This window comes from Cheilinus undulatus, linkage group 10 (assembly GCF_018320785.1).
Source record: "Cheilinus undulatus linkage group 10, ASM1832078v1, whole genome shotgun sequence".
Taxonomy (NCBI): domain Eukaryota; kingdom Metazoa; phylum Chordata; class Actinopteri; order Labriformes; family Labridae; genus Cheilinus; species Cheilinus undulatus.
Window position 1 is genome coordinate 19765240 of NC_054874.1, and position 25820 is coordinate 19791059.

The window sequence follows — 25820 nt, forward strand, 5'->3', positions numbered from 1 at the left end:
GTTGGTTAAGCAGTATTCCTGGCTACCATTACATCATGGAGACAAAAGAACACTCCAAGCAACTCCACTCCAAAACCTTCATTTTGTTTTTTAAGTCATTCAGAGGTGGACTTGCTGGTGTGTTTCGGATAACTTTCATTCAGGTCCTGAAGCAGCAAAGTATCCTCAGACTACCACACTACCACCTCCATGTTTGACTTTTGTTATGATGTTCTTTTTATGAAATGCTGTCTTAACTTTATGCCAGTCCACAGAATGTTTCCCCAAAGTCTTGGGGATCATCAGGACATTTTTTTTGACAAATGTGAAACAAGCTTTTGTGTTCTTTTTGGTCAGCAGTGATTTTGGTCTCAGAACTGTCTCATGGATGCCTTTTTATATTATTTTTTTTTTTTTTGCCCAGTCTCTATCTTAGTGTTGAATCATGAACACTGACCTTAACTGAGTCAAGTGAGGCCTGCAGGTCTGTAGATGTTGTTCTGGGTTCTCTTAGACCTCCTGGATGAGTCGTCGATGCTTTCTTGGAGTAAGTCTGGTTGGCCAGCCACTCCTGGTAAGGTTCACCACTGTTACAAGTTTTCTCCATTTGTGGATAATGGCTGTCAACATTGTTTGCTGGGGTCTAAAAGCCTTAGACATGGCTTTGAAACCCTTTTCAGACTTATAGATGTAATTGACTTTGTTTCTAATTTGTGCTTACTTCACTTTGTCAGACAGGTTCTATTTGAGAGATTTCTTTATTGTGGCAAGGGACACTGGTGTGGCTTGAAGCAAGTATTGGTGTGCCATGGGAACTTGTACATCCTTTCATATTACTAGAACTATACAACTGAAGATACTGTGACATATTTAAAGTGGCTGTTTTGTATGATATGGATATGGTGTGACCTGAGATTTTGGCTTGTTCTTAGATGTGCCTTGGAAGAAAAATAAGGTTGAAAACCACGGTTTTATTCAACAGATCTGTTAGGAATCAGGTCTGGGTGTGGCTAGGGAAACTGAACTCTTTCCAAAAAATGAGGTTAATCAGTTAATTCATGATTTAACAAGGAGGGAAAATCACTTTTCCACACAGGGCCAGGTAGGTTTAGATGGCTTTTTTTCCCTTAATAAATGAATAATCATTTAAAAACTGCATTTTGAATTCACTCTGATCATCTTTGTCTAATATAAAAATAGTTTAATCTGATACAAGAAATCAAGAAAGGGCAAGCAGTTTTTCACAGCACTGTATATTAACACGATAAGAACTGAGGCATAATGCAGGTTTGGTAAAAATGCATTTGGAGTGCTTTTTTGTACTGCAGCCAGTCAGCAGGGGGAGCTCTAAATACTTGGCTTCACTTCCGGGCAGATGCAGCTCAGTCTATCTCTATATACAGTCTATGGTTTAAAACACTGTCTATGTTGAATCCGCTGTGAAGCAGCTGTTCTTGTTAAATGTGTAGACATTGGCAACCTTTTTCATGTCACTGTTAATGCTTAATAAAGACAAATGAGGTAACTGAGTGATAACAGTCATAACAGTCTGTCATGAAACGCAGCATGAAAGGTCACAGCGAGAAAATGTGTTTATTATCATGACAAGATATGCTATCAGCTGTGAACTTGTTTGAATTGATGTGTTTGGTTTTCTTTGGCGTCCGCTCCACATAGCTGTTCATGTGTGCTTTTAATTATATATGACACAATGCAAACAATAACTAATGGAATTACATATTCTTAACATTTCACATAGCTGGCAGGCTAAGACGTCTTTGTATCTGGTGTCTCACAGTTTAGAAATATGGTGTATACATTATTTAACACGTCCATATGGACCATATTGACATATGGCACTAAACATTTCCATCATTGTGAACTAGCTGCTCCTGGAGCATCATGGGAGAAAGTCATCTATAGTATGAAACGAATACAGATGCCCCCTCCCTTATCCCTCATCAATCTGAAGTGTCCAAACAGCAGAGGAGGCAGTTTGGCCTGCAGCCATGTTTAAACCAGTGCACATTAACTTATGACTCTGCAGCACCTCCCTCAGCAGTTTTAAGAGGTCCACTTAGAGGAAAGAGATCCCATGTCTTTAGAAGGCTTAAAGAAATGGACATGAAGCTTATTAGAAGTGCTGACAGGACAGCAGCATTTTAGTGTCAGTTCGAATGATCTGTAAAATGTTTTCTTGACTCTCTTCATGACTCCTTTTGTCCACTTAACTGGTCTGACACTCCTGCTGCACAATGATAGACACAACAGTCTTTATTGCAGCTGAATTCTCCTCTGTTCAGTATATTCACCTTTTTCAGGCTTTCTTTCAAAATACACCTCCAGCATCTTGATGTCTTGTCTCTCAGGGAGCACCAGTCAGTCATGACATTTGCAAAAGATTTACAATTTGCATCCTGTCTGTCAGCATGCGATATCAAAACTGATAGTGAGGGAAGCATCCATCATCGAAATTCATTCTGGAAGTCTCCCCGAAACAGCACTATCAACCCAATCCTGTTGTTTTTATGCCTCCACGCCAGTGACAGCCAAGGCCAGAGGCATGTTTTTGGGTTGTCTGTCCATTCTTTGTTGTGAACATGATATCTCAAAACAATTTGAAGGATATTCTTCAAACATTTTATGTTCAGTATGGTGCCATGTCATCAGTGTTGATTTTGTTGACTAAAACTATGACAAAAACTATTCGTCAACAGCCTTCTTTTCCATGACAAAAACTAGACTAAAATTAAAAATAGCTGCCAGAATTAACCTTGCGTGTCATCTGCTGCTGTTGATTTCCTTTTCCAGCAGGACATGTGCCCACAGTGAAGCCAAAACTAAACTGGTTTTGCTGACCCTGGTATTAATGTGCTTGACTGGCCTGATCCGAACCCCATAGAAAATCTCTGGGGAAATGTGAAGAGGAAGATGAGAGACAGCAGACTCAACAACACAGACGAGCTGAAGGCTGCTATCAAAGCACCCCAGCAGTGCCAGGGATTGTTTGGCTCTATGCCACATTGCGTAAATGCTGTAATTTTTGCAAAATGAGCTCGAACCAATTACTAAGTGTATAAATAAGCATAATTTTCCTGAAGGTCAATATTTCTGTATTCTAATTCTTTTTTGAACTGGTGTTTTGTGATGTTCTAATATTTTAAGATCGGGGATTTTTGTGAGCTGTAAGCCATAACTATCAACATAAAAACAAAAAAAGTCTTGACATATTTCACTTTGTTTGAAATAAATGTGGAAGTTTAACGTTTTCATAATATTCAAATTTTTTTGAGATGCACCTGCATAAATGTTAAGTTTTTTCTGTCCTGCACTTACATGTCATGTTCTTATACATATGTTTATGATAGGTATCGCTTCACATAATTCTGATGGATGACATTTTTCTGTCGTTGCCTTCCAAATCTGTGCATGTGAGTTTCTAATATAATCAAGTGCTGCAGAAGTAGTTGTAATTATTGCATTCAAAGCTTTAAAAATGACTCTTTAAAAGTGTTAGAAAAAAACAAAGTCAGAAGAGCTAGAAAAAAAATCATTGGGGCATCAGTTTGCCCATAGATCACACCCCACGAGGTGTTTTTTTACCCCTAAATTTTTATCCAGTTGGGACTGCAGAAAGTGTGATCTCAGATTGGCTTTCCTCAAGGGTTCTTATTATGCCAAACTAGGCCAGTGTTAGTGTTCCAGATAGCAATCTGACTGGAATGTTGTTGGTCTTTTAATAACAGTAAGTAATAGACAGAGATACTGGATCAACCTATAATTTTGCATAACAAGGACCTTATACAACATGTAAATGGCCATGTGGAGGGTGGAAAGGTATGTGGTACTAGTGTGATGGCTGATATCTCGTGCTGGCCTCTAATGGTATGTGATTGACAGTGACATGCCACAAAGTTTATTGCATATGTCAGTGCCCACAGCCACATGGCTCTACTCTCTTAGTGACATACCATTTGCCACTTTTGGATCTCATCTGATTTTACCTGCTGTCATGAAATTCTCTTTTAAATGTTTTAACTAAACTTTGTGTTTTATTTAAAGGTAACATTTATTTATTTGGTAAAGTGTCAGAAGTAAATATGTACTTCTTTAGCTGCTTGATTCTACACCATGTTTGCCAGCTAATTGCCAACTTTGTCTTCTGCTTGGTGCTGTGCAGTCTGTGTACAGTCACTTTAACAGAGCTTTTATCTGAAAATGGCTTTGGCTCTAAATCACTAGACTGCTGACGATGGCTGTGAGAGTGAATGAAAGCAGTAAAGTTGCAAGCCAGAAACAGGCTGAAAGAAGATAAAACACTTGGTACAGTTGGGTGGATCAGTAGAATAAAGTGATTATTCTCTAAAGAGAGTCTTTCTTTGAAATTTACAGGGGTTTCAGTCATTTGAAGTACTTTAAGGTACAAACATTTATCTGTAGCCAGGGGGAAACATCTAGATCTGCTCATGGTGGGCATAAGAGCGACTGAAATCACAATAGAGATGTGTGGGAAATCCAGGGCTGATTTGTGTAATCCCTTAAGATTAAAAATGATCTTTCTTGCTCTCCTTAGCGGATGTTAAGGAAATTTGCTGAGCCTAAAATAGAGAAGACGAGCTGCTCCGACTGGAATTTCCTTTCACATTATATTCGTGTCTGCAGCTCCTTTCTTTGAAGCGAACCTCTGTAGGGCATGTTTCTCTTACACAACCCAGTGTTTGGCTTTACAACACTTTAGGTGTGGGGGAAGAGTGGGCAAAGCTGTGTTGTGTTGTGAGATGGGAGCTGATGGGACTGGAGTTGGTGGCAGGTTCACATCTGAGCTCAGACAATATGTTAGGGAAATATCTGTGGAAGAGGAGGGAAGGAATGACCTGCTGGGCATCCAGCTGGGAATGATTCATGATCTGACACCACTTCCCACCTCAGCCACAACATGTTTGTTCTCTTTCAGCATGGCCTTGTTAGCTGTACTGGTTCATGTTGATGAAAGGGTTATTTTAAATTGGCATGCCAATGTTATTATCCAAACAAAGATAGAAACAAATGCTTCCTGACAAAATAAAGGATAAAGCCCATTTGAAATTTCCCTCAAGTAGGCTAAAACTGGGGGCAGAGGCAGACTTTATAAGGCAAAGATAATCACCTGAAGCCTCGGACTAATAAGGGCCATGAAGACATAATTAACTTAACCCTTTCTCCTGCACTAGCTGATATTCTGCAACACAAGCTGTTAGGAATTTTAAGGGCTTAACATACTACTTACAAGTGCGAAATATGAAGTAAACCTGGTAATGTTATACACAAGTACATGAAAAAACTACTTAAATTACAATAACTTAAGTAATTATAACTAATTACTTTCCACCTCTACTTAAGTCACTGCCATGTGAAGACTGGTAAAAAAAAAGAAGAACAATAGGCTCTTTCTTTGGTATTTAAAGTTTTAAAAAGGGGGAAGCAAAGGATGTGGAGGGCCTCCATGTCATGCCACTGACTGGGGGAGTCAACCACTCAATGTCTGCACACTAATATAACAATAAAAACAATTTTATTTCTAACTCAAATTTCCTGTGAAGACTGCTCAGTTCAGAATAACTATATAAAACAGTTAATGCATACCTTCTTGTTTTAGGTCTATATTTCTATAATATCTCTATGAGGTGACTACATTGCCCACAGTCCAGTAGCTCTGCCCCTCTTCTCACATACCTTCTTGCTAATGTGCATGTCCGCTGAATCGAATATTGACGGTGGCAAAGCTCTCGTGGAGTGATTTTGCTCCACTTTTCCATTGAAATCAACGGCCAAATCACAGACAAGAAAACACTTTGTCTCAGCATGAACAAATTCTACACAGGACTGAACACCACCAGTAACTCCGCAATTGTATCAACTTTTCACTGAGCTGAGAGGCGGAAGCGCACCTACTACCCCAATGGAAATTCTTCCTCTGACCTGAGCCTTGATTGGCCGCGAGTACTAGCCTCCTCATTGGCTGGAGCGTCGTTCCTTGCTGGTTTTCCTCAAGTGAGTGTGCAGTGCAATGAGGCGTTGCAGAAGTGTGTTATTCTGTTAGATGGCTTCAATAACAAGACCCTGACAGGTTGTGTTGTTTTGGTGGGCATATGACACTAAAAATAAATCTCTTATTACAGCTTTAAGTCCATTTTTGTTCTAAATTTACATTTGAATCCCAGCTTCTGCCAACTTAAGTCAAATAATGTCACGCAAGTCTGTTAAAATGTTTTTCTTTGTACTTGTTCTTACCGAGACATGTTAACACCAATGCAAATTGGGTGAAAAAAAACCCATAAAAACAGAAGCCAAGTTCTTAACAACATATCAGCTACTTTATTGCTGTATCCACCTTATTCATGGGGCTGCCGCTATAAATCTGAATGTGGGCGAAACTTCCGGTGCCAAAGCAGAAGTACATTAAATACATGTATGCTAGTACAGCAGCTAATAATAGATGCTAACTACAAAAGACAGTTGCTTCGATAGGAATTCACCACGAATTTGTAAATATATTTTTGTAATCACATGTTCACACTGTTTGTATTGTAAGCTATAAATAAATAAATAAGGTGAAAACCACTTTATTCCTTGGGGGGTCTACTGTAGCTATGAATGTGGGTGGAACTTACTGTACAGTAACAATAATAGCAAAACATGATTCTTCCAAGGGCTTACTAAAGTGATTTAGTGTCAACAGTGGTTGTTCTGAAATAAATGTTTGCTGCAATAAACACTGCTTCATTTTTGTTAAATCAATAAAGTTAAATGAATGTTTAAATTATAATTAATGTAATGCTCAGTACTTGTTGCTTCGTTCATGGTACTAATTACATGACAAAGTTAAATATATGTCTTTAACAACAACGTTTTAAACATGCTGTTCACTGTTTAAATGCATTTGGGATGTAATTCTGGCAATATTAATTCATCATTAATTCAAAACTTGACCAAACTTGATCTACCAAACTGAAGAGCTGACAACTTGAGTCATGGATAATTTTATCAATATAATTCCCACATTTATTGAGGGATTAGTTGGTGGAATAAGAATTTCAGCAACCCCACAGACTAGAAATGTTATCTGAAGGTCGTGTCCAAACTCATTTAACAAAACATGATTGTCTTTTCTATACTGATACAAAGCTAATAAAGTTAGCCAAATATGCTTGTCTAGGTTATCCTAGGTAATGTCGTCACTTTGTATTCCTTAGTAGAGGGCAGAGAAATAATACTATTGTCCCGTTTAAGGTGAAGCAGACGAGCATTACATATTTTAATGTCCAAATTGCTCTAATAATCACATTTCACATCTTGTTTCAATGCAAAATCCCATTTAGATAAAAGGGACTGGGAGTTGCACCCATATTTTATGCAAAGAATCATGGGGACTAGGAATAAGGTGGATATGTTTCAAAATATTTGATTAAAATGTTATGTTAATTCTCCTAGTATACAGCAAGATGTCAGTTACTGTATTTATATCTATCTATACTGTATATAGAGAGATGTAAATTTAAAGCATTTTTTAAAGGAAGCTATATATTTATGCATCATTATAGTGTTTTTGTCTTATCTGATTTATGAGGATATAGCAAAAGAAGGTTAATTTGACAGACCTAAAATGTTTCATGGAAACTTGGACTCATATCTTGTTTGTTTTATTCTTTGTGCTTCTTTTTCATGAATTTTGTCCTCATTCACAGTAGTTATAACTTAAAATGCCACAGTAGAATGGTGTAAATTGAGTGGAAACTTGCTTTTTCAAGCAGAATAATAAGCTTTGTTTGTAGAGCACTTCATTATAGTCTGGGAAGTGTTGTTTTATTTATTTATTTCTTTATTTTTTATCTTGCTGTGTTAAAGTTTTCACAGAAAGCCTGCATTAACTGACCACTCAAGGTTGAAGCAGTCTGAGAGTTTCCCCTTGTTTTCACCACTCTGGTCAGCCTCCTTTTGTTTGTATCAGCTTTTACAGTAAACAAGATAAATCAAATATTTTCATGACCGTAGCATCTCTTCATTGTGCTCCCTGGGCAGCAGGAAGAATAGCAGCTGTCCTGAGCTCTGAGCTTTGGTTGGAAGCAGTATTGTAAAGTATTGTATTATAAAATCTTTTCTTGTTGAAGATTGTTTGACACACTTCTTGAAGATGTGTGTGTAAGAGATGTAGAAATATGCATTTGTGGCTCTCTTGTATGTACAGAGTATTACCCTTTGTTTGTGGAAGACGGAATATTGATTGAAGATATGAAAGTGTTACCTGTAGGCTCTCAGGTGTTTTTCTTTATTCTTTTTATCTTGCTCTTTCTGGGAAGTGCCAACACAGATTGCGTGAGTCACTTTCTATCAAACACATCCTGATGTGAAGGAGGATTATTGTTTTCTTTCATAAATGCAAACCTTCAGTCACCCTCTCACTTGGTGCTATTGCTCTGCCTGTTTTCATCTCTAATGATTTCCAGGTGGGGCATAAGTCAGAGTGGCACTTTTATTCATGATAGACTGTAGGAGCAGAGTCTGACTAAGTGCTAAAAGCACCCTTAGGGGACTCTGGGACGGTAATGACATTCTGGACTAGCCATATTAACCAGACAGAAGTCAGGGGAGCAAATACATCAGTAATGAATCAAGGGAAAATAATTTTTGTGGCCAAGCTGGGAGCTCAGCAGTGTCAGGTGTTTGTCAGCATCAGGGAGTAGGTTGTGTATGCACAGATTACCTTCCAGCTTGTAAATGTAATGAATGACATGCTATCTGAGCTGCTGTCGTGTCACATTTCAGAATCCTGATGTGTTGCAGAGATTCGACAGCCGACCAAATGCGCTGTCAAAAGGACTTGTTTCCAAGAGATCTGTGTAACATGAATCTAATGCAGATGCTGTTTTTGCTCCCTCAGGTCTGGTGATTGGCTTCTCTATGACTCCACCCATCCTTGACAGCACCAAAAACGACCTAGTGATTCCAGTCCACCAAACGCTCACTATTACATGCAGGTACAGTGTGTGCGTGTGTGTGATGCTGTGGTTTAGGAGTATGTGTGTGCAGTTGCCTGCGATTTGCTGCGATATTTAAGAGGTACAAAATCTGTAATGGCAGGTTGCCAAAACCAAATCTAGGCTTCTTATTTCATGAATCACCCAAAGTAACAGGAAACCTGACAATATGCCATACATTACACTTGAGGAATGCACAACAACTCAAGAACTTTGCACAGAGTAAAGATTCAACATGAGCAACAAGACTAATTAAGTCTGTGTTTTCCTGTGCACAGATTCACAGTAAGCAGAAGTGTAAAGGGTTCACAGAGGTCACAGTTTGGTTAACACCTTGGTTTATTAGGGTCATGGTTCATTTGGAATTAGTTGAACAGTAAAAAATGCAAGAAAAAATTGTAGATGACTAATTTTGAATTTATTTGTATATTTATTTTTTCGCTCAAGTAGATAGGGTCCGAGCACTGAAGTGTTAGAGAGGACTTTTTTGTAATCCTGAGGGTTCTGACTCAATCTCTGGCATCAGGCAAATCCATCTTAAAAAGCTCTAGTCCACAACGTTTGTGCCAAACAGAACAGTGTTTGGACCAATCTGCATCAATTGAGGAAAACTAGGTGGTAGCTATTAGCGGGGTTAAGTTATACTCGAAGCTGTTTGCAATAGCTACCTCCAGTGCGTTGATTAGCTGGGATGTAGCTCTAGCATAGCATCAGTTTTACCAGAACTTTGCCACGTTTCTGCGAGAAATAAAGAATTAAAACAACACTAAAAGCTTTTTATAGGGGTGCATGTGGCCTAGTGTTTTAAGGCGCGCCCCATGTTGGCAGTCAGCCCAGGTTCAAATCCGGCCTGTGGCACTTTCCCGTATGTCTCTCCCCATCTCTCTTGTCCCTGTTTCCGATTTTATCCACTGTCCTCCTCTGTCGATAAAAGGCATAAAAAGCCCAAAAATAGATCTTCCAAAAAAAAGTTTTTCATGATGAGAAAGATGTTTTCTGCTTCAGCATTAGCTCAGCTTTAGCCACACAGGGTTTTGTCAGAACTGGACATTTCTTTATTAAAACAAGAGCAGAGCGCCACACTGAAAACTTTTCATGGCAGAAAGGATGTTTTTGCTCTTCTCCCAGTTACTCCCACATGGGTTTGTGATCATTACGGGTGGGGTTCGCTGGTGTATCCGATGTCTGCAGTCAGGTAGCTTTTGGCTTGGATGTAGCGTTTATTTGGAACTGGCAAAGAGCCACACCAAAAGCTGGTTTTGGCAGAGAAGACTTTTGCTGCATGTCTCCTGACTGGCCTCGGCATCAGTGTTATTCACCAATAAGCTCTGCCATTAACAATCGACGACAGCGGTAACCTTTTCCTCAAGAGAAGCGCGCATAGGCACAACATTATTTTATCTTGTCGCTCCGATTGTCCCGTCAGACTGAATGTTCCTCCAATCACCTTAAAAGAATTTTTTGTGTCCTGCCCTTCCAAAACGCTTTCTATGGGTGCTTTCCCAGATGAATGTGAAATATATTTATTCAATGGATATTTGAAGCAATTGATCTGGCGATTGATCAGGTTAGTTAGAAACAAATTTGAACAGGGATTCTGGTGACCTGGTAGAATTTTTCCCTAATTTCTGAGAAAGGACCACATTCTGTTGAGGCAATTTGGAATGTGCATATTTGTAACCCACAAAATATGGAAGTTTTCACAAGTCCTGATACATCTGCAGAATTTCAGGACTTTTGAGCATACTGAGTCCTTCAAAAGTCCAATGAATTACATAGAGGATTAATAATCCTTTGACTTTGGAATTACAGTTAGGTCCTCCTCGCACCAAGGTATAGATGCCTTAAGAAGCAATGGTTCATATTAATGATCTATGAGTAGTTGCTAGTGAGTGGATGCAGCAGGTCTTTTAGTGCTACATCGAGGCTCATGTGTGACATTAAAGAAAGAAGGACTTGATTATGAATGCTGGGAAGGGATATTTTTAATGAGGCTCTGGCAGTTTTAATACACACTTGAGGCTGAGGTCCTTGACCACTGCATATGTACTCATTGTCCCAAAAATGTATGGGCTTTGGTAATGTCTCTGACCCTCTCTGCCTTCACATGCAGAGACTTTTAAGACACAGCGAGGATAAGATGTTGGACACCTGTGTCTTTTGCTTTGCTCCATTGATTGATACACCTGGGTGATGCTGTACGATTTTCATTTAAATGCTTGGTGTGCTTCTTGAAGACGAAGTCTTCCCACACAGCTGATGTAAAGATGGACATGTCTTGTAGCGCTGACATGTGATGATTCAATTGTTGTAGGAAAAGAATTATGAGCTCTACCGCTGCCTGTATGAGGGTGTGAATTCTGCCATGTGCGGGTGCCTTTTTCTCCACTCATACGTTTAAGTCATGTGACTGCGTGGCCCGTTTGGGATGCATACAAATAGTAAAACACAAACCATCCTTCTGTCCATTATAACAGGAAAGTTCATGTCCTATAAGAATGATTTTTGACAATGACAATGATTTTTTTATTGTTGTTGTTAAACACAGCCAACACAGATATATACTGAATCACAGTGAGGCCTGAGTTTACTCATAATGACCTGTCTTTATCCTTATGAAATCTCTCTTGCACTGCTGCTGCCAAGCTGCTTTCCCATTAACTGTTTAGTTTCTTTCATACAAAAAGAAACACTGCCTTTTGAAAGACGGTGGTATATTTGGGCTTTTTCCGACACAGAATTTTTCCAAAACCCTAACATTGCCAGCATCAATAAGAACCCCCAGAGAAAGTAAACACTTTCATTTCAGTCAATTTCATCTTAATTTCAACAATTTCTAGAATCAGGATGGATAAACGTTATGCATGAGGGTTAGAAAATAACCCATAGGATACACAGGATTTTTGCAGCTATTTCCCATCATTGCATTTTGGCACTGTCTGCTAATGTGGACATATAGTCTGTACCAGCAGGTGATGAGAGCACCTATACATATCAGTTTACAGGCAGCCATTATGATTGCACTCGATCCCACTCATAGCGCCTCTGGGTTGAACATAACTGAATTTATTTGACAGAGCAGGAAACTAGGAGATGTGTTGATGCACAAAAGAATTTACAGCTCCATTCACACACAACAAAACATGAGCAAACAGAAGTATCTCATCAGTTTTCCTTGCCTGTAGGCTGAACGGTTTGCAAAATTTTTACATTACAGTGTTTTTTTCTCTCTGCAATACATATTGCAATTTTATCTTTAATGACAAAGGACATTAGACCAGATAAATGCTGTTCCTTTTATGTAAACTAATTGCGTTTTAAATCAAGCAACTATGCTATATATTTTTCTTATTTAGGTCTATAAGTTGGTTTTGCATTTCAAACATCACACAAAGTCAGCCCTCTGACACACATAAGGAGGGAGAGGAAAAAAGGGGAGAGAAATCAGGTGAAGCAACATGTCTTCATAAACATGTAGCTCACTGTATCATGATCAGCCATGAGAGTTTAACTCCTATTGAAATGAAAGCTCAGTTTGTTGAACTGACATACTGCAGCATTCACTTAGAGCTGTAACAAAAACAATCCCCACATCTGTGCAATCAACAGACTGTATATTAACACAACTGGGATGAGGAGCTGCTGTTAGCATAGATATAGTCACTTATTGCCTTGTGTTACTGAGCTCTGCCTCAGCCATCATACTGGTGTATCTGTGACACCAGCAGCATTAGCATACATGAAGGAGACAGACCAACTCTGCATGCACACGCTGATGCCGTTATCAGACAGGATTCTGATTTAGATAAGTCATTATGATGATAAAAGTTGCAGCTCTAGGTCACTAACATTGCATGTTCTTTTCCATTGCATTGTGCATGCGTACTTTGCTATTATGGCTTTAAAATGATATATTGATCAGCCCTACAGTATACAACTTAAATGAAATTCCTTGGACAATGACATTCAAATACTATTATTGTCTGCTGTGTCATTGTTGATTTAAAAAAATACATTGAAAAATGTACCGCTGCCAAAAAAAGAAACTGGAACAGTAATGACCACCATTAAGTAATATCTTAAAGTATTGTTGGGTATACTTTACAGCAAAATGTTCAGCTTCTCTATTTAGTTTTTCAACAGAATTCTGCACATTTTTCCACTGTGAAGCTGGCTTTAGGTTGTTTAGGTGATTTGTATGACCTTTATGGCTTATGGGTGTGGTTTTCTGTAGACTATTTCAAGGTTTGTCCTTGCATAAATATTTTCTCTAGTCATCACTTGCTTTTAAAATTGAGGTTGAAATATACATCAGGTTGAATTAATCTCAAATAACACATGTCTATAAAACATTTTAGGGGACAGCACACTCTGGCCTGGACCTGGCCTGATCAGACCCTGCTTGGACAAGAGCTAACCGACCGTCAGGCTCAGATTTCAGCCACCAGTGAGCCCGGGCAGAGGGCGGTCCTGGTCAGTGAATGTCCAGGGCATCCTGCAAGGCCGTACTGCAAAAAGCTGGTTCTAAACGCAGCACAGGCAAAAGATACAGGCTACTACCGCTGCCATTACAAGGATGTCAAGGCTGTCATCGTCGGCACCACTGCTGTCAGCATTTATGTCTTCGTCAGAGGTGAGTCACACTCTTCCCCGACACATACACAGATGGTGACGCAAAGTTACTCACGTCATTAGAAATTTTCAAATGGCTCATTCACCTGGCTGTATCAGCATGAAATATTCATCATATAGATTTGTTTCAGTCTTTCTCTTATTTCTTTTTAAATTAAAAGCATTCACAATTTGACATTTAAGTTGTCAGTTATGACTAAACATATTCCTGACCTTTTTTCTTTTCTATTAGAAAGTCCATGACATCTAGTAGTGAGTCTGCAGTTTGCAGGACCATTTTGTTGTCAGAACTTTTTCTGTTTGAAGTGTTTCATCTCCTGGCTCCCTGTCTGACCAGGTCTGCAGCTCTTTAGCTTGGCTGTAATGAGTCTTTCATTTCTCTTTTGCTTGGGCAGTTCACAAGATAACCAAAGATGTCCTACTGAAAGAAACCCGCTATTTGAATGTGACTTCAATATCAAAGCAGCCCCAGTGTTTTTAAAGCTGCAGGCTGTTGACTTTACCTTAGGAAAACCTTGGAAGCTGTTTAGGTGAAGGTTTTGGAAATTAGTTATGGCCAGCGTTTGATGAGGGAAGAAGCCAGTAGCTCACTCACTAATTAGAAAGAGGATATTTAATTCATTTATAAACCCGACTTGCAGCAACCCTCCTTGATTTCACCTTCAGACTTTTCAGTTTTTGCTGTTTGAATCAGACAAAATTTCTCTGAGGAAGGGCGTGTTTAGGGAATATTTGGTTTTGTGGTCTCACACAGCACTTTGTTGCAGAATTTGTTTGGCTAAGTTTACAACTACAGACTAGAGCTGGCTGTGCTGTTACTAACGTGAAGTTTCAGATTGAGATTATACACATGATAAATCCAGACACGATGAGATGAAACAGAGAAAAGTCAAAGCAGCATTTGCAGGAATGTAAGAAAAAAGAATTCAAATAAGATATACTTATTAATCTCTGTGTGTTGAACATGCTACACACACAAGGGTGCACAACAGGATGAAATGGCTATACACGAATGGAGGAATGTTAGAGTGTGGCGCTGCCCAGAGTTGATGGGGCATTAGTTGCTATGCTTAGGAGCATCCTGGTTGTACTCAGGAAGGCACCTCTCCAAGTATCAGACTTATTTCCAGACTATGTCCCTCCTCTGGTTGGGAACCCAAGCCTTTACTGACTGAACTACTTCTGCACCATACACATATATATACACAATGAAATATGTGCCCATTTCTGTGTGAAAGTCCACAAAAACAAGCTAAAAATACATTTTAAAAGTTTGTGCTAACATCCTGTTTGTACAGCTGATATAGCTGCAGATCACACAGAGCCCTAACTTTGGGCAGTGATCCAAACAGATCACAGATCAGCTGTGATCCATTTTACCACAATGCAGTATGATATGTACAATATATATGCCAAGGATAATACTAAAATCAAGATAAAGTGATCCTGATTTCAGTGATATATTGCAAGGGAATCATAAAAATACATGACCACATCTAAACTATGGAAATGATAAAAATAGAGACGAATCGTACTGTGGATAAAAATCGCTCCCTCTCTGGTTAATCAGAGCAGTTCCACTGCCTGAACTCCAGTATAGCAATGGCGCATCCCTGATGCGCCACTTCGCTCCACTTTGTTGGACCTACTCTGCAGGTCCACTTTCTACGCTGCCTGCTGCCAAACTGCATCAATCGGCACAGAGCAGAAAACAGGCAAAGTATCCATTCGACTTAAAAATATAGCACATTGCACGATCATAAATCATCAACATGATGTCTCATCCTGCAGCACGAGCCAGAAGTCATTCAGAGGTCAGTAGGTCACAGAGCTACAATGGTGCCATTGACAAGGGCTTTTGAGGTAAAAAGCCACTGCATTTTTAATTTTAAAAATGTTCTTACCCTTGGCGGAAGCAATAAAATCATGAAATCATGTTGAAATGAATGGCAGATCAACCCCCAAAACTTAATCTAATCTGCTGTTGACATACTATTCCTGCATGAACTTGCAATTACCCCCTGATCTCTGCCGCCTTGACTCAAGCTGATCAAGGCTGCACTGCTTTGTGCAGCACTCTAGACACGCCTCCAGTGTGCAAGGTCGCTCGCCTTGAGTTGGAGCAAAACCGTTGTGCTTGCGGATTACAGGTCACTCCTGTCTTCTGTTCATTCCACATGAAAAGATCCATGGCCAATGTTTATCAACAGGGCTGAAATTGTCCAATACTGTATTATATGCTGTAATTTGGTTCAGTTTAACAACTAGTCATGATCCATGCTTTGATGTCATTTTACCTCTGCTATTTCACCTCTGTTCTTGTTGCCCTTATTCATATCATAAGTGCCATCATGAGGACTAATGAAGCAGTGACAGGGTTAGTCATATTATTAGGGAAATCTGTGTAAAGTGCCTGTTTAGTATCTAAATATTGATAGTTGGCACAGGCAATTTGATATAACACAAGTTGGGACAGTATGTAGCCATATTGATAAACCACTTTACTCTTGTAAAATACGAACAACGTGTTTGTATGTAAAAAGTTGTGACCTCCATAATAAATCTGCTTTTGCTTTCAATCTCTTTGTTTCACACTTTACACCTACTTCTTCCTTGGCTCTTGGCCATCAGGGTCATCTTTTTTCTTCTCCTGGCCTAGCTCCATACGCTTTGAGAGAAAAGTAGATGGAGGAGATATGAGGAGCATGAGGGAGTGGGAGAGATGGATGATTGTCATGTTGGGGAATCCTGCTGACCAGTCCACTCAAGTGAAACGCCTGTTTATTCCTTCTGACAAGGTGCCAAAACAGTTTCCACACATCTAAGCAGGGAACTGATTGGAAGCAGATGAAATCACAGCCGTAGATTGGGCCAAGCATGAGTCGGGATAATTGGGGACGCATGTGGATCAAGTTAAACTGGCAAGAGTTGCCCCGTTATCCCATCACTGCCATCATCACCTTAAGACATACTCGAACAGTATGACCTGAATGCATGCATGTACCATGTCTGTGAAGACTTGAATGCACAAGTAAGTAGGCTTATGTAGAGAACTCTGGTACCCATGCTTTTACCCATGATGCTTTGCTTCTTGCTCCCAGGGCAGGACTTCTCCTGTGACTACACCTACTGCAGGCTAATGCCTGCTGTGATTTATTGTGAAGAACTTACAGTGCCCGGAGTTGTGTATTATTCCTGTTACCTTTGTGTATTTAGACCGCCATGGGGCCGAAATATAAGCCTCTTGATAGGACCTATTGTTTGGCCTTGCAGCAGTGTGAAGTCAGCTTTGTGTGCTACAGGAAAAAAGTATGAAAATAATGGAGGACTTATTGAGAAAAGAAATAAGAAAGCAAGCAAGCGGGTTGTAGTCACAGACTCTTTGGCTGCAGTACAAAAGTCGCTGGTATTGATAGGAAAGCCTGAGAGATAAGCATTTTTTTTATAATGGCGTGTGCTCATGCTGTGGTTATAGGGGGTTTTGTCGTGATAAGAGCTGCACTGAAAATTAGCAGAACAATGATGTTTCCCAAAGTCCCTCTGAACAAGCCGTGAGTCAATACAAAGGGTCGCATCAAGGTAGAGAAGAATTAAAAAAACACAGGAGAGATATTTTCTGCTAACAGACAGCTTGTGATGAAAGTGCAGTGAGTGGTAAGGGAGGATTAAACCCTGCTGTCTGTCTCTCAGCTGGCAGGTAATAGCAGTGCTTAATGGTATTTAATGCAGGGAGACAGACGGTGATGTTGCATTAAATGTAATCATGGTAACCTCAACATATGCTATATGTTTCAGGGTTATTATCAGGCTGTGAGATATAAAGCTGTCTGTACATGATGTAACTCCAGTAATATCTGTTATTATCCCAGCTGGTGTCAGGTTTCCCCCTGTAAACCACAGGGAACCTAAATACACAAAGAGCATGATAGGTTTCTGTAAGATATGTCCTAAAACTTCAAATAATATCTCAATAAGTGGCTCCTACACATTCACTGTTATCAAACACTAATCATGTATGAGTTAAACTAAAGGAGAAATTGCAGTAAGCCTCAAAAACTAAAGATAATTCAACTTCTTCAAGAAAGACAGAATAATGCTTGTTTGCATACTAAATAAATAAAAATGAACTAGAATTACCACTTGGCAGTTAAATGCCTCTTTCGTGTTTAGTTCAATACTGAGATAATGAAATGGTAGAGAAATGGAGGGATGAAGGGATAAGGGAGAGGATTGAGGGATGAAGGGGTAAGTGGATGAAGGAATGGATTTATGTGACACCAAGCAGATGGATTCAGAGATGGAGTTGGGCTGTCTTGAGCGGAGAAGCTTGAGACTTGGGTTAATGGGTTGGTTGATTTTACACAGATGATCGCCTGACTTGAGCTGGCGATGGTAGTGCCAAAGGAAGATGGAGCACTTGAGACCTGGATGGAGGGTTCAGATGACTTGCTGGTGTCCACTGCTGTTCGTAGAATATGCGAGAACCAGACAGGTAGAGGCTCTTGGTGGGGAGGCATTTCCTTGTCACTCTCAGTAAGGAGGCCCTGTGCTTCCTGATTTAAGTCAGAGAGAAGTTGGAAATAAAGGGTTTTTGGGTGGGAGGGATGTGAAAGCAGAGTCAGAGGCAGTGGAAATGGGATTAGGCGGAGGCGTGGTCTTTGTTCCTGAACCAAGTTTAGAAAACTACATTATGTAAACAATTCTGCAGTCCAATACCCAGATTAAGGATCACCTGACCAGTGAATGCACTTGTTTTCCTGCTAAACACTACTGAATGTATTGTCTGATGCAATTTTGGCTTCTTGTTGGTCTACTGTTCATTTTTTTGTGCGAAACTTTCATGCTGCTGTCTTGGTCAGACATCCATTTTAAGGAGAACTGTGTAAATTTGCAACAACACCAATTTTTGTAGAGGTTAACTCGCTGTTGGGTACTCATCCACAACCAAGTGGCTTTCAATTTTTTTTTTGAGGCACACCAAAGATAAAGCCAAAATCTTGACACGCACCATATTCATATTCTTGCAAACTAGCTCCTTTGACATGTTGCTCATCCTTTAGGTGTTGTATATTTTTAGTAATAACATATGATTGTACAATTTCCACATGGCACACCTGTACTTACTCCACTATTTGGGAATAACTGACAAGTAGCTATGCCAACTATGCAGTTGGTTTCTCATTCATTCTCCTATTTTGAAGTGTTACTGCTTTAACAGCTCTTTGTTTCTCTCTGACCACAGACCCCGAGCAGCCCTTCCTCAAGAGAGACAGCAAGGCCAACGGGAACAACCTGGAGACCATTTTAATCACACGCTTCTCCAAACATGTCATAGTGCCATGTTTGGTAACAGTGCCTGATCTAAATGTCACTCTTTACGCGGTTCGTACTCACAACACATTTCTTATTTTGATTTCCTCTCAAATCACACTGGTTTAATGATGCTTTGAAAGGTGACTGGAGTGTGAATAATATATTTTGTGTTTGTGTGTGTGTGTGGCAGTATCCCACACCTCTGGACAAGAGTGGGATGACATGGGACAACAAGCAAGGCTGGTCCATTCCCAGACAAACCATTGACAATGTGCCCATGCTCATCGGAGTTCTGTGTGTCGCCACACTGGGAGGGAAGGAGTTTCAATCTGCCAACTACCTGTTCCACACCACAGGTAAGAGACAGTACGTGTTAATGTGGTTGCTCTGCAGGTTCCTTTAGGAACTGTAAAAACTCAATAAATTAATGAACATCAATGAACATTTTTTGTGGTTAGGCTTTCTTTATGGTTATCTTTAGTAAAATGTTTTCTTCTCTACCTTGTTTGGACTTGTTGATGGGGGGGGGGGTTTAAAATCAAAGAAAGTATCCAGTTGATGAGTATATAGAAGTACTCAGACCCCTTTCTCTTAATGTTGCATCCTGATGCTGAAATTGTTTGAATAGATTTCTCCTTCCTTAATCTACACTCAGCACCTCCCAGGATATTTGGCAGGTCATGAGCGGTGTCTGGTTTTCTCCAGATAAAATACTTACAATTGAGGCCAAACAGTTCAATCTTGGTTTCATCAGACCAGAGAATCTTTTTTCTCACTGTCTGGTAGTCCTTCGGGAGCTTTTTTTGCAAACTCCAAGCATGCTTTCATGTGTTTTGCACTGAAGAGAGGCATCAGTCTATTCACTCTGCCATAAGCCCAGATCAGTGGAGGGCTACTGAGAACTATGTCCCATCTCCACACAGGATCTCTGGAGCTCAGTTAGAGTGATCATCGGGTTCTTGGTCACCTCTCTAACTGAGGCCCTTCTCCCCTGATTGCTTAGCTTGGCCGGGTGACCAACTCTTGAAGAGTCCTGGTTGTGCCAAACTTCTTCCATCTGAGAATTCTGGAGGCCTCTGTGCTCTTTGAATCCATCAGTGCAGCAGAATTTTTTTGTAGCCTTCCCCAGATCTCTTCCTCACAGCAAATCATTCTCCAGCTCTGCAGGCGGTTTCTTTGACCTCATGGTTTGGTTTTTGCTCTGATATGCGTTGTCAGCTGTGAGGACTTCTATAGAAAGCTATGTGCTTTTCCAAATCTTGTCCAATAAATATAATTTAGCACAGGTGGACTCCAATCAAGGTGTACTAACATCTCAGCAAAGATCAAGAGAAATGGGATGCACCAGAGCTAAATTCCAAGTGTTGTTGCTAAGGGTCTGAATACTTATGTCAGTGTGATATATACGTTTTTCCTTTTAAATAAATTTGCAAAAAATCTTAAATTCTGTTTTCACTTTGTCATAATGGGGTACTGAGTGTAGATTAATGAGAGAAAAAAATAATTTAAGCAATTGTGGCATCAGGCTGCAATCCTATGCATTGCAAATAAATGCAAATGTCTGCATCAAATGCAAGTCGTTTGTAGGTTTTAAGGTAAAGGCCAGTGCCTGATGTACTGTCATTAGCAATAAATGTGGGGCCTTATTAAAGCTGCAGGATGCAAGTTTGAAACACACACTTTCAGCTGGCTTTCAGTGAATGTTTAACAAGCACGATTCTTTCTCTCTCTTGCCTTTTATCACTTTGCTCTATCACAAAGCTGCAGCTCTTACTTGTTAGCCAGGAGAGGTTAGTTTTCAGGGCTGAATCAATAATGATGCTGGTTTTGTTGTCTCAAAGTTGGCAACGTTTTGCTAAAAGAAACTCTGACTGGGGAAGGAAATTCTCCATAAAATGCTGTAGACAGTGTGAAAAGGTCTGAGCTTTTAACACAATCACTCTTACTCAGACCAGCAGTTGGTGTTTAAATTTTTTTCTCAATAAAACAAGTCATATGTATAGCCTAATGCTAACCTTCTTCTGTCATTTATTAAGTAGAAGTAGAATTAGTAGTTGTAATTTATTTCATCAGCATTAAAAATCTGTTTTCAAGAAAGACTGCATTGTCACCATAATTCTTTATGGATGTCAGTGTGCCAGTTTTGAATAGAAAGAAAAAAGAAGAGAAGACGTGATTAAATTAAAGCAAGTTCAGGAAGAGAAGAGAGATTTTTGCAGAGCTTGCTCCTCTTGTTTCGAGTGAACTTTGAGAGACCCAGAGGCTCTTTGCTGTGTTGTGTGAGATCACTCACCTCTCACATCAGAGGACAAAGGGAAATTCATACCCACTGTTGCTGGCCAAAAGTAACAGCGGCATCAGTCAGAGATGAAAACTGAGATCAAGTTTTCACTTCTATGGCTAATGGAGCGTTTAAACTTATCAAACCATCGCAGTCTGCTGCACAGGCTTCACCAGCCTATATGTTATTTTACACGTCATGTAATTTCCAGTGACTGCATGGAAAGGTGGCTTAAATATCAAACACACTGGCCAGTGTCCAATGTGTGCTTTGCTTTTCTCTCTTATCTTGAAGTAAGTCTTCGCTGTGTTCCACTTTTATTTTCTTCACTGATTTATAGCTCAACACATGAATGGAAACAGTGCAAGCTTGTGACGGTCACTTCTTCATAGTAGGATGGCTCCTCGTTTCCTCTGGTCCTGAAAGGAAGGAAAAACTGCTGACGATGTCACCGTGACCTCTCTTCTGTCCCTCTGTCTCTCCCTCCTACTTTTTCATTTTCCCGGACAGGAAGTCAGGTTTACGATGTCAAGCTGTTTCCTGAGAACCCTGTGGAGCTAATAGTTGGGGAGGCCCTAACCCTGAACTGCACGGCGTGGGTGGAATTTGACACTGGAGTGGACATTCAGTGGTCTTATCCTGGCAAACAGGTATATTGCAAAAACAGTTAATTACTGTACATGCTCTACAGAGTAAAAATAAAACCTTTTCTCTCCTCAGACGAACAGCCATGTGGACATAAGGCCCTATCGTGAAGCTCTGTCTCATGCCACTGAGGCTGTTAGCATCCTCACCATTGACAGTGTCAACGTCACAGACACTGGTCCCTACAGCTGCAACGTCACCAGCATGAAAACAACAATGAGCCAACAAACTCAGGTCATAGTTTACGGTAAGCACTGGCTAAGAAGAGATTTAGCTCAAAAGGTCTGCCTGGTAGCATAAATATCCCATTAACTTTAATTATCTGTTCTTCACTATAGCATAAAGCACATAAATCCATGTCCATCCATGTAAATCCAGTTTTCACAAGACTTAACTACCAGTGCTTGAGCAAAATGCCAGGAACAACATGCCCATAAGGATTTGATCAGGTATAATGTTAGATAGTAGAAATTATAGGAAGGGAAGAGCAGGATCTGCTGAGGCAGGCCTTAGGGTACTCCCAAAGCTTAGATTAAGGAGTCTTGTTATAAGAGGAAGGTAACAGCGGTATATTTTATATTAATTTGTTCTGTTTTGACTCAAGAAATCAAAGAAGCAGCATTTTACAAATGCTGGTGGGTGTGCAACACGTTGGATTCCTTCACCATTTAAAACCAAAGAAAGGGATGCTAAATGGCCTTGTGGTTAGGCCTGGAACCTTGATCCATCCAGCCATCCATCTTTTTCCACTTATCTGGGGCCAGGTTGCGGTGGTTGCAGGCTAAGTAAGTCAACTCAGACTTCCCTCTCCCCAGCAACTCTTTCCAACTCCTTCTGGGGGATCCCAAGGCGTTTCCAGACCAGACTGGACATATGATCCCTCCATAATTCTGGGTCTTCCCCAAGACTTCCTCCCAGCCCAACATGCCTGGAAGACCTCCGAAGAGAGGCGACTTGGAAGCATCCCGATCAGATGCCCAGACCACCTCATTTGGCCCCTTTTGATGCGAGGAGCAGTAGCTCTACTCCTAGTTCCCCCTGGATGTCTAAGGCCTTGTCCACACGGAGACGAAAACAATATACAGTATATCTGCGTTTCTTTTTGAAAAACTTTTCCGTAAATACGGGATCCTTTCAGGAAATGTCCACGTAAGCACGGAACCACTGAATACGACTGAAAACGCTATAGTATGCCAAACCTGTAAGTGGCGCTGTAACACTGCCACTAAAATACACCAAAAGAGAGAAAAAGATAAGAGAAAACTACCACAAACTTTCTTCTAGTTGCCTTTCTGGTTGTTCCACGCAGTGGATTTAAGAACATCGGGTGTGTGCTGTTCCCGGTGATGGTGAAGGAGCATCAAATTTTGCTGTAAAAGCACAATAAGCCCAGTAGTTTCTGCAGCAGGAACTCAGCCCTGTAATCCGCCATTGTTGTTTTGGTTCGACAGTGCATGCGGCGCAAGTGGGCTATGCTATGTATGACATAATCGTTTCAAGAAAGATACGGTTGGCTGTCCACACAGTGATGAAACGGTAAGTGTTTACAGATTTGTTCAATCTGGGACCCGGTTTCAAAAAGTAGCATTTACGGCCCCCCAAAATGCCGTCTCCGTTCTCACCCTATGGAGAAAACTAATTTCAGCTGCTTGTATCTGTGATCTAATTTTGTAATCACTCATAGTTCATGACCATAGATGAGGGTTGGGAGGTAGATCAACTGGTAAATGGAGAGCTTTGCCTTTTGGCTCCCTCTCCACCACAGTGGTCTTGCACAATGCCGCAGTACTGCTGACACTATGCCAATCTGCCAAACATGCTCCCTTTTACCGTCACTCGTGAACAAGACCCCACGATACTTGAACGCCTTCATCTGAGGCAAAGACTCACTCTTAACCTGGAGGGAACAATCCAACGTTTGCAGCAAACAACTCCCGCCTTGGGCTTGGAGGTGCAGACTCTTATCCTGTTTTCTAAACTGGGAAACCCTGCTCACCCTGGACACCTGTGTCTGGAAGGTCCAGTCACTTGTTAATCAGTATGCCTGGCTACCATTACACCATGAAGACAAAAGAACACTCCACACAACTCAGAGAAACAGTGATTGAAAAGTATAAATTAGGGGATAGATACAAAAAAAATTCCAAGGTGCTCACCATAGAGTTAAGTAAAATGGGTGAAATATGGCACATGTGTAGATCTGCCTAGATCAGCCTGTCCTCACAAACTGAGTGACTGTGCAAGAAGAAGATTAGTGAGAGAGGCCACCAAGACAGCTATTACTACTCTGAAGGAGTTACAAGCTTCAGCAGCTGAGATGGGAGAGGTTCAGCATACAACAAATATTGCCTAGTTCTTCACCAGTCAAAGCTTTATGTGAGAGTGGCAGAGAGAAAGCCACTGTTGAAGAAACTCATACTAAATCTCAGCTAGAGGCATGTGAGACTCCATGATTCAGTGGAAGAAAGTTCTTTGGTCTGATGAGATCAAAATGGTGCTTGTTGGCCATCAGGCAAGATGCTATGTATGGTATGAACACAAAACACTTCACATCACCACAAAAACCCCATTCTCGCTGTGAAGCACCGTGGTGACAGCATCATGCTGTGGGGGATGCTTTTTGGCAGCCAGCCCTGGAAGGCTTGCAAAGGTAGAGGCTAAAATGAATACAACAAAATACAAGAAAATGCTGGAGTAAAATCTTATTGAGTCTGCAAGAGAACTATGGCTTGGAAGATTTGTTTTCCAGCAAGACAATGACCTGGAGCATTCAGCTAAAACTACACAGAAATGGTTTTAAGACTACAAGGTGAATGTTTTGGAGTGGCTGAGTCAAAGCCCAAACCTCAATCCAGCGTTTTTATAATCAAAAAAAGCCAAATTATATTGACCATAATTGTTTTAGAAAATCTATTGAAGTTCAAACATCCTACAGGGTGAATATTTTTCATGGGCACTGTAGTTCTTAGAAAAATTGGTACTCAGAGGATTTAAGATAAAGACTTGTTTTGACATTGAATTAAATCACTGACTAACTTGTGCTACTTGTTATCTTCCAGAGAAGCCATTTATTACTGTCAACTACAGATATGGTCCTGTAGTAGAAGTAACTGCTGGCCATAAGTCGTACAAAATACAAGTTAATGTTTCTGCATTCCCAACACCTGAGACACAATGGTAAGACGACACTCTCTGGTGCATTCATAAATATAACGGGCATTTTTCACCTCAGCTAGATGGTGTCCTTTTCTGCAGCTGCAGAGATGTTTGAGTGCGTGTGTCCATGTGTGCTGTGTCCAGGTATAAAGATGGAAAGCTGATAAACCAGCGGCTAGAGTTCAAGATGAAGAGGATAAGGATTAATGTTAACCATGCTCTGGAGATCAAGGATGTTTGTCAGGAGGACTCTGGGCTCTACACTGTGGTGCTGAAGAACAGGGCCGCTGCCTTGGAGAGGAGGCTCAACATCACGCTGGTTGTTAACGGTAATCATTCTGTTTGTCTGTGTACCCTCAGTGGAAATCACAGCAGATGTCTGTGTATAAAAAATAGTAGAGGATGTGCAACAAATAACATTCCTGCCACAAAACTCCAGAGGTTTGCTAGTTATTCAAACGAGGACAATAGAGTGTATGTATAACCACAGAATAAATATGATTGATGTTTTCAGTTAAAGTTGTGTAAATAAAGTTCAGGTTTGTGGTAAAAAAGGTAGAAGCTGAAGCACTACATCAAAAAACGAATATGGTCTGTAGGGAATTATGCCTGGGCATACGGAGAAGTTCATTAATTAAAAATCACCTATATCATCTAATTATTTCTGTTTTAGTGTGATTCAAGACTCAAATGGGTCAAATTATTTATAAATTAATTATTTTGTACCATGTGGATTTCATTTCCTAATTTTATCCACATCAGGTTGTCCTCTAATTGTGTTCTAGTTTCATTGTAGTTTA

General features: G+C 40.3%; 1 protein-coding gene across 3 annotated transcripts in view; it reads left to right on the top strand.

Moving 5' to 3' along the window:
• The window catches only part of flt4 (fms related receptor tyrosine kinase 4), a 73939-nt gene that overhangs the window by 20479 nt on the left and 27640 nt on the right, over positions 1 to 25820 (top strand). For all 3 annotated transcript variants that reach the window (XM_041797617.1, XM_041797618.1, XM_041797619.1), the window contains exons 2-9: positions 8897 to 8993; positions 13352 to 13626; positions 18868 to 19007; positions 19129 to 19294; positions 21730 to 21869; positions 21940 to 22111; positions 24924 to 25041; positions 25165 to 25349. In XM_041797617.1, coding sequence (XP_041653551.1) covers positions 8897 to 8993; positions 13352 to 13626; positions 18868 to 19007; positions 19129 to 19294; positions 21730 to 21869; positions 21940 to 22111; positions 24924 to 25041; positions 25165 to 25349 — 1293 coding nt within the window. The remainder of the gene's footprint in view (positions 1 to 8896; positions 8994 to 13351; positions 13627 to 18867; positions 19008 to 19128; positions 19295 to 21729; positions 21870 to 21939; positions 22112 to 24923; positions 25042 to 25164; positions 25350 to 25820) is intronic.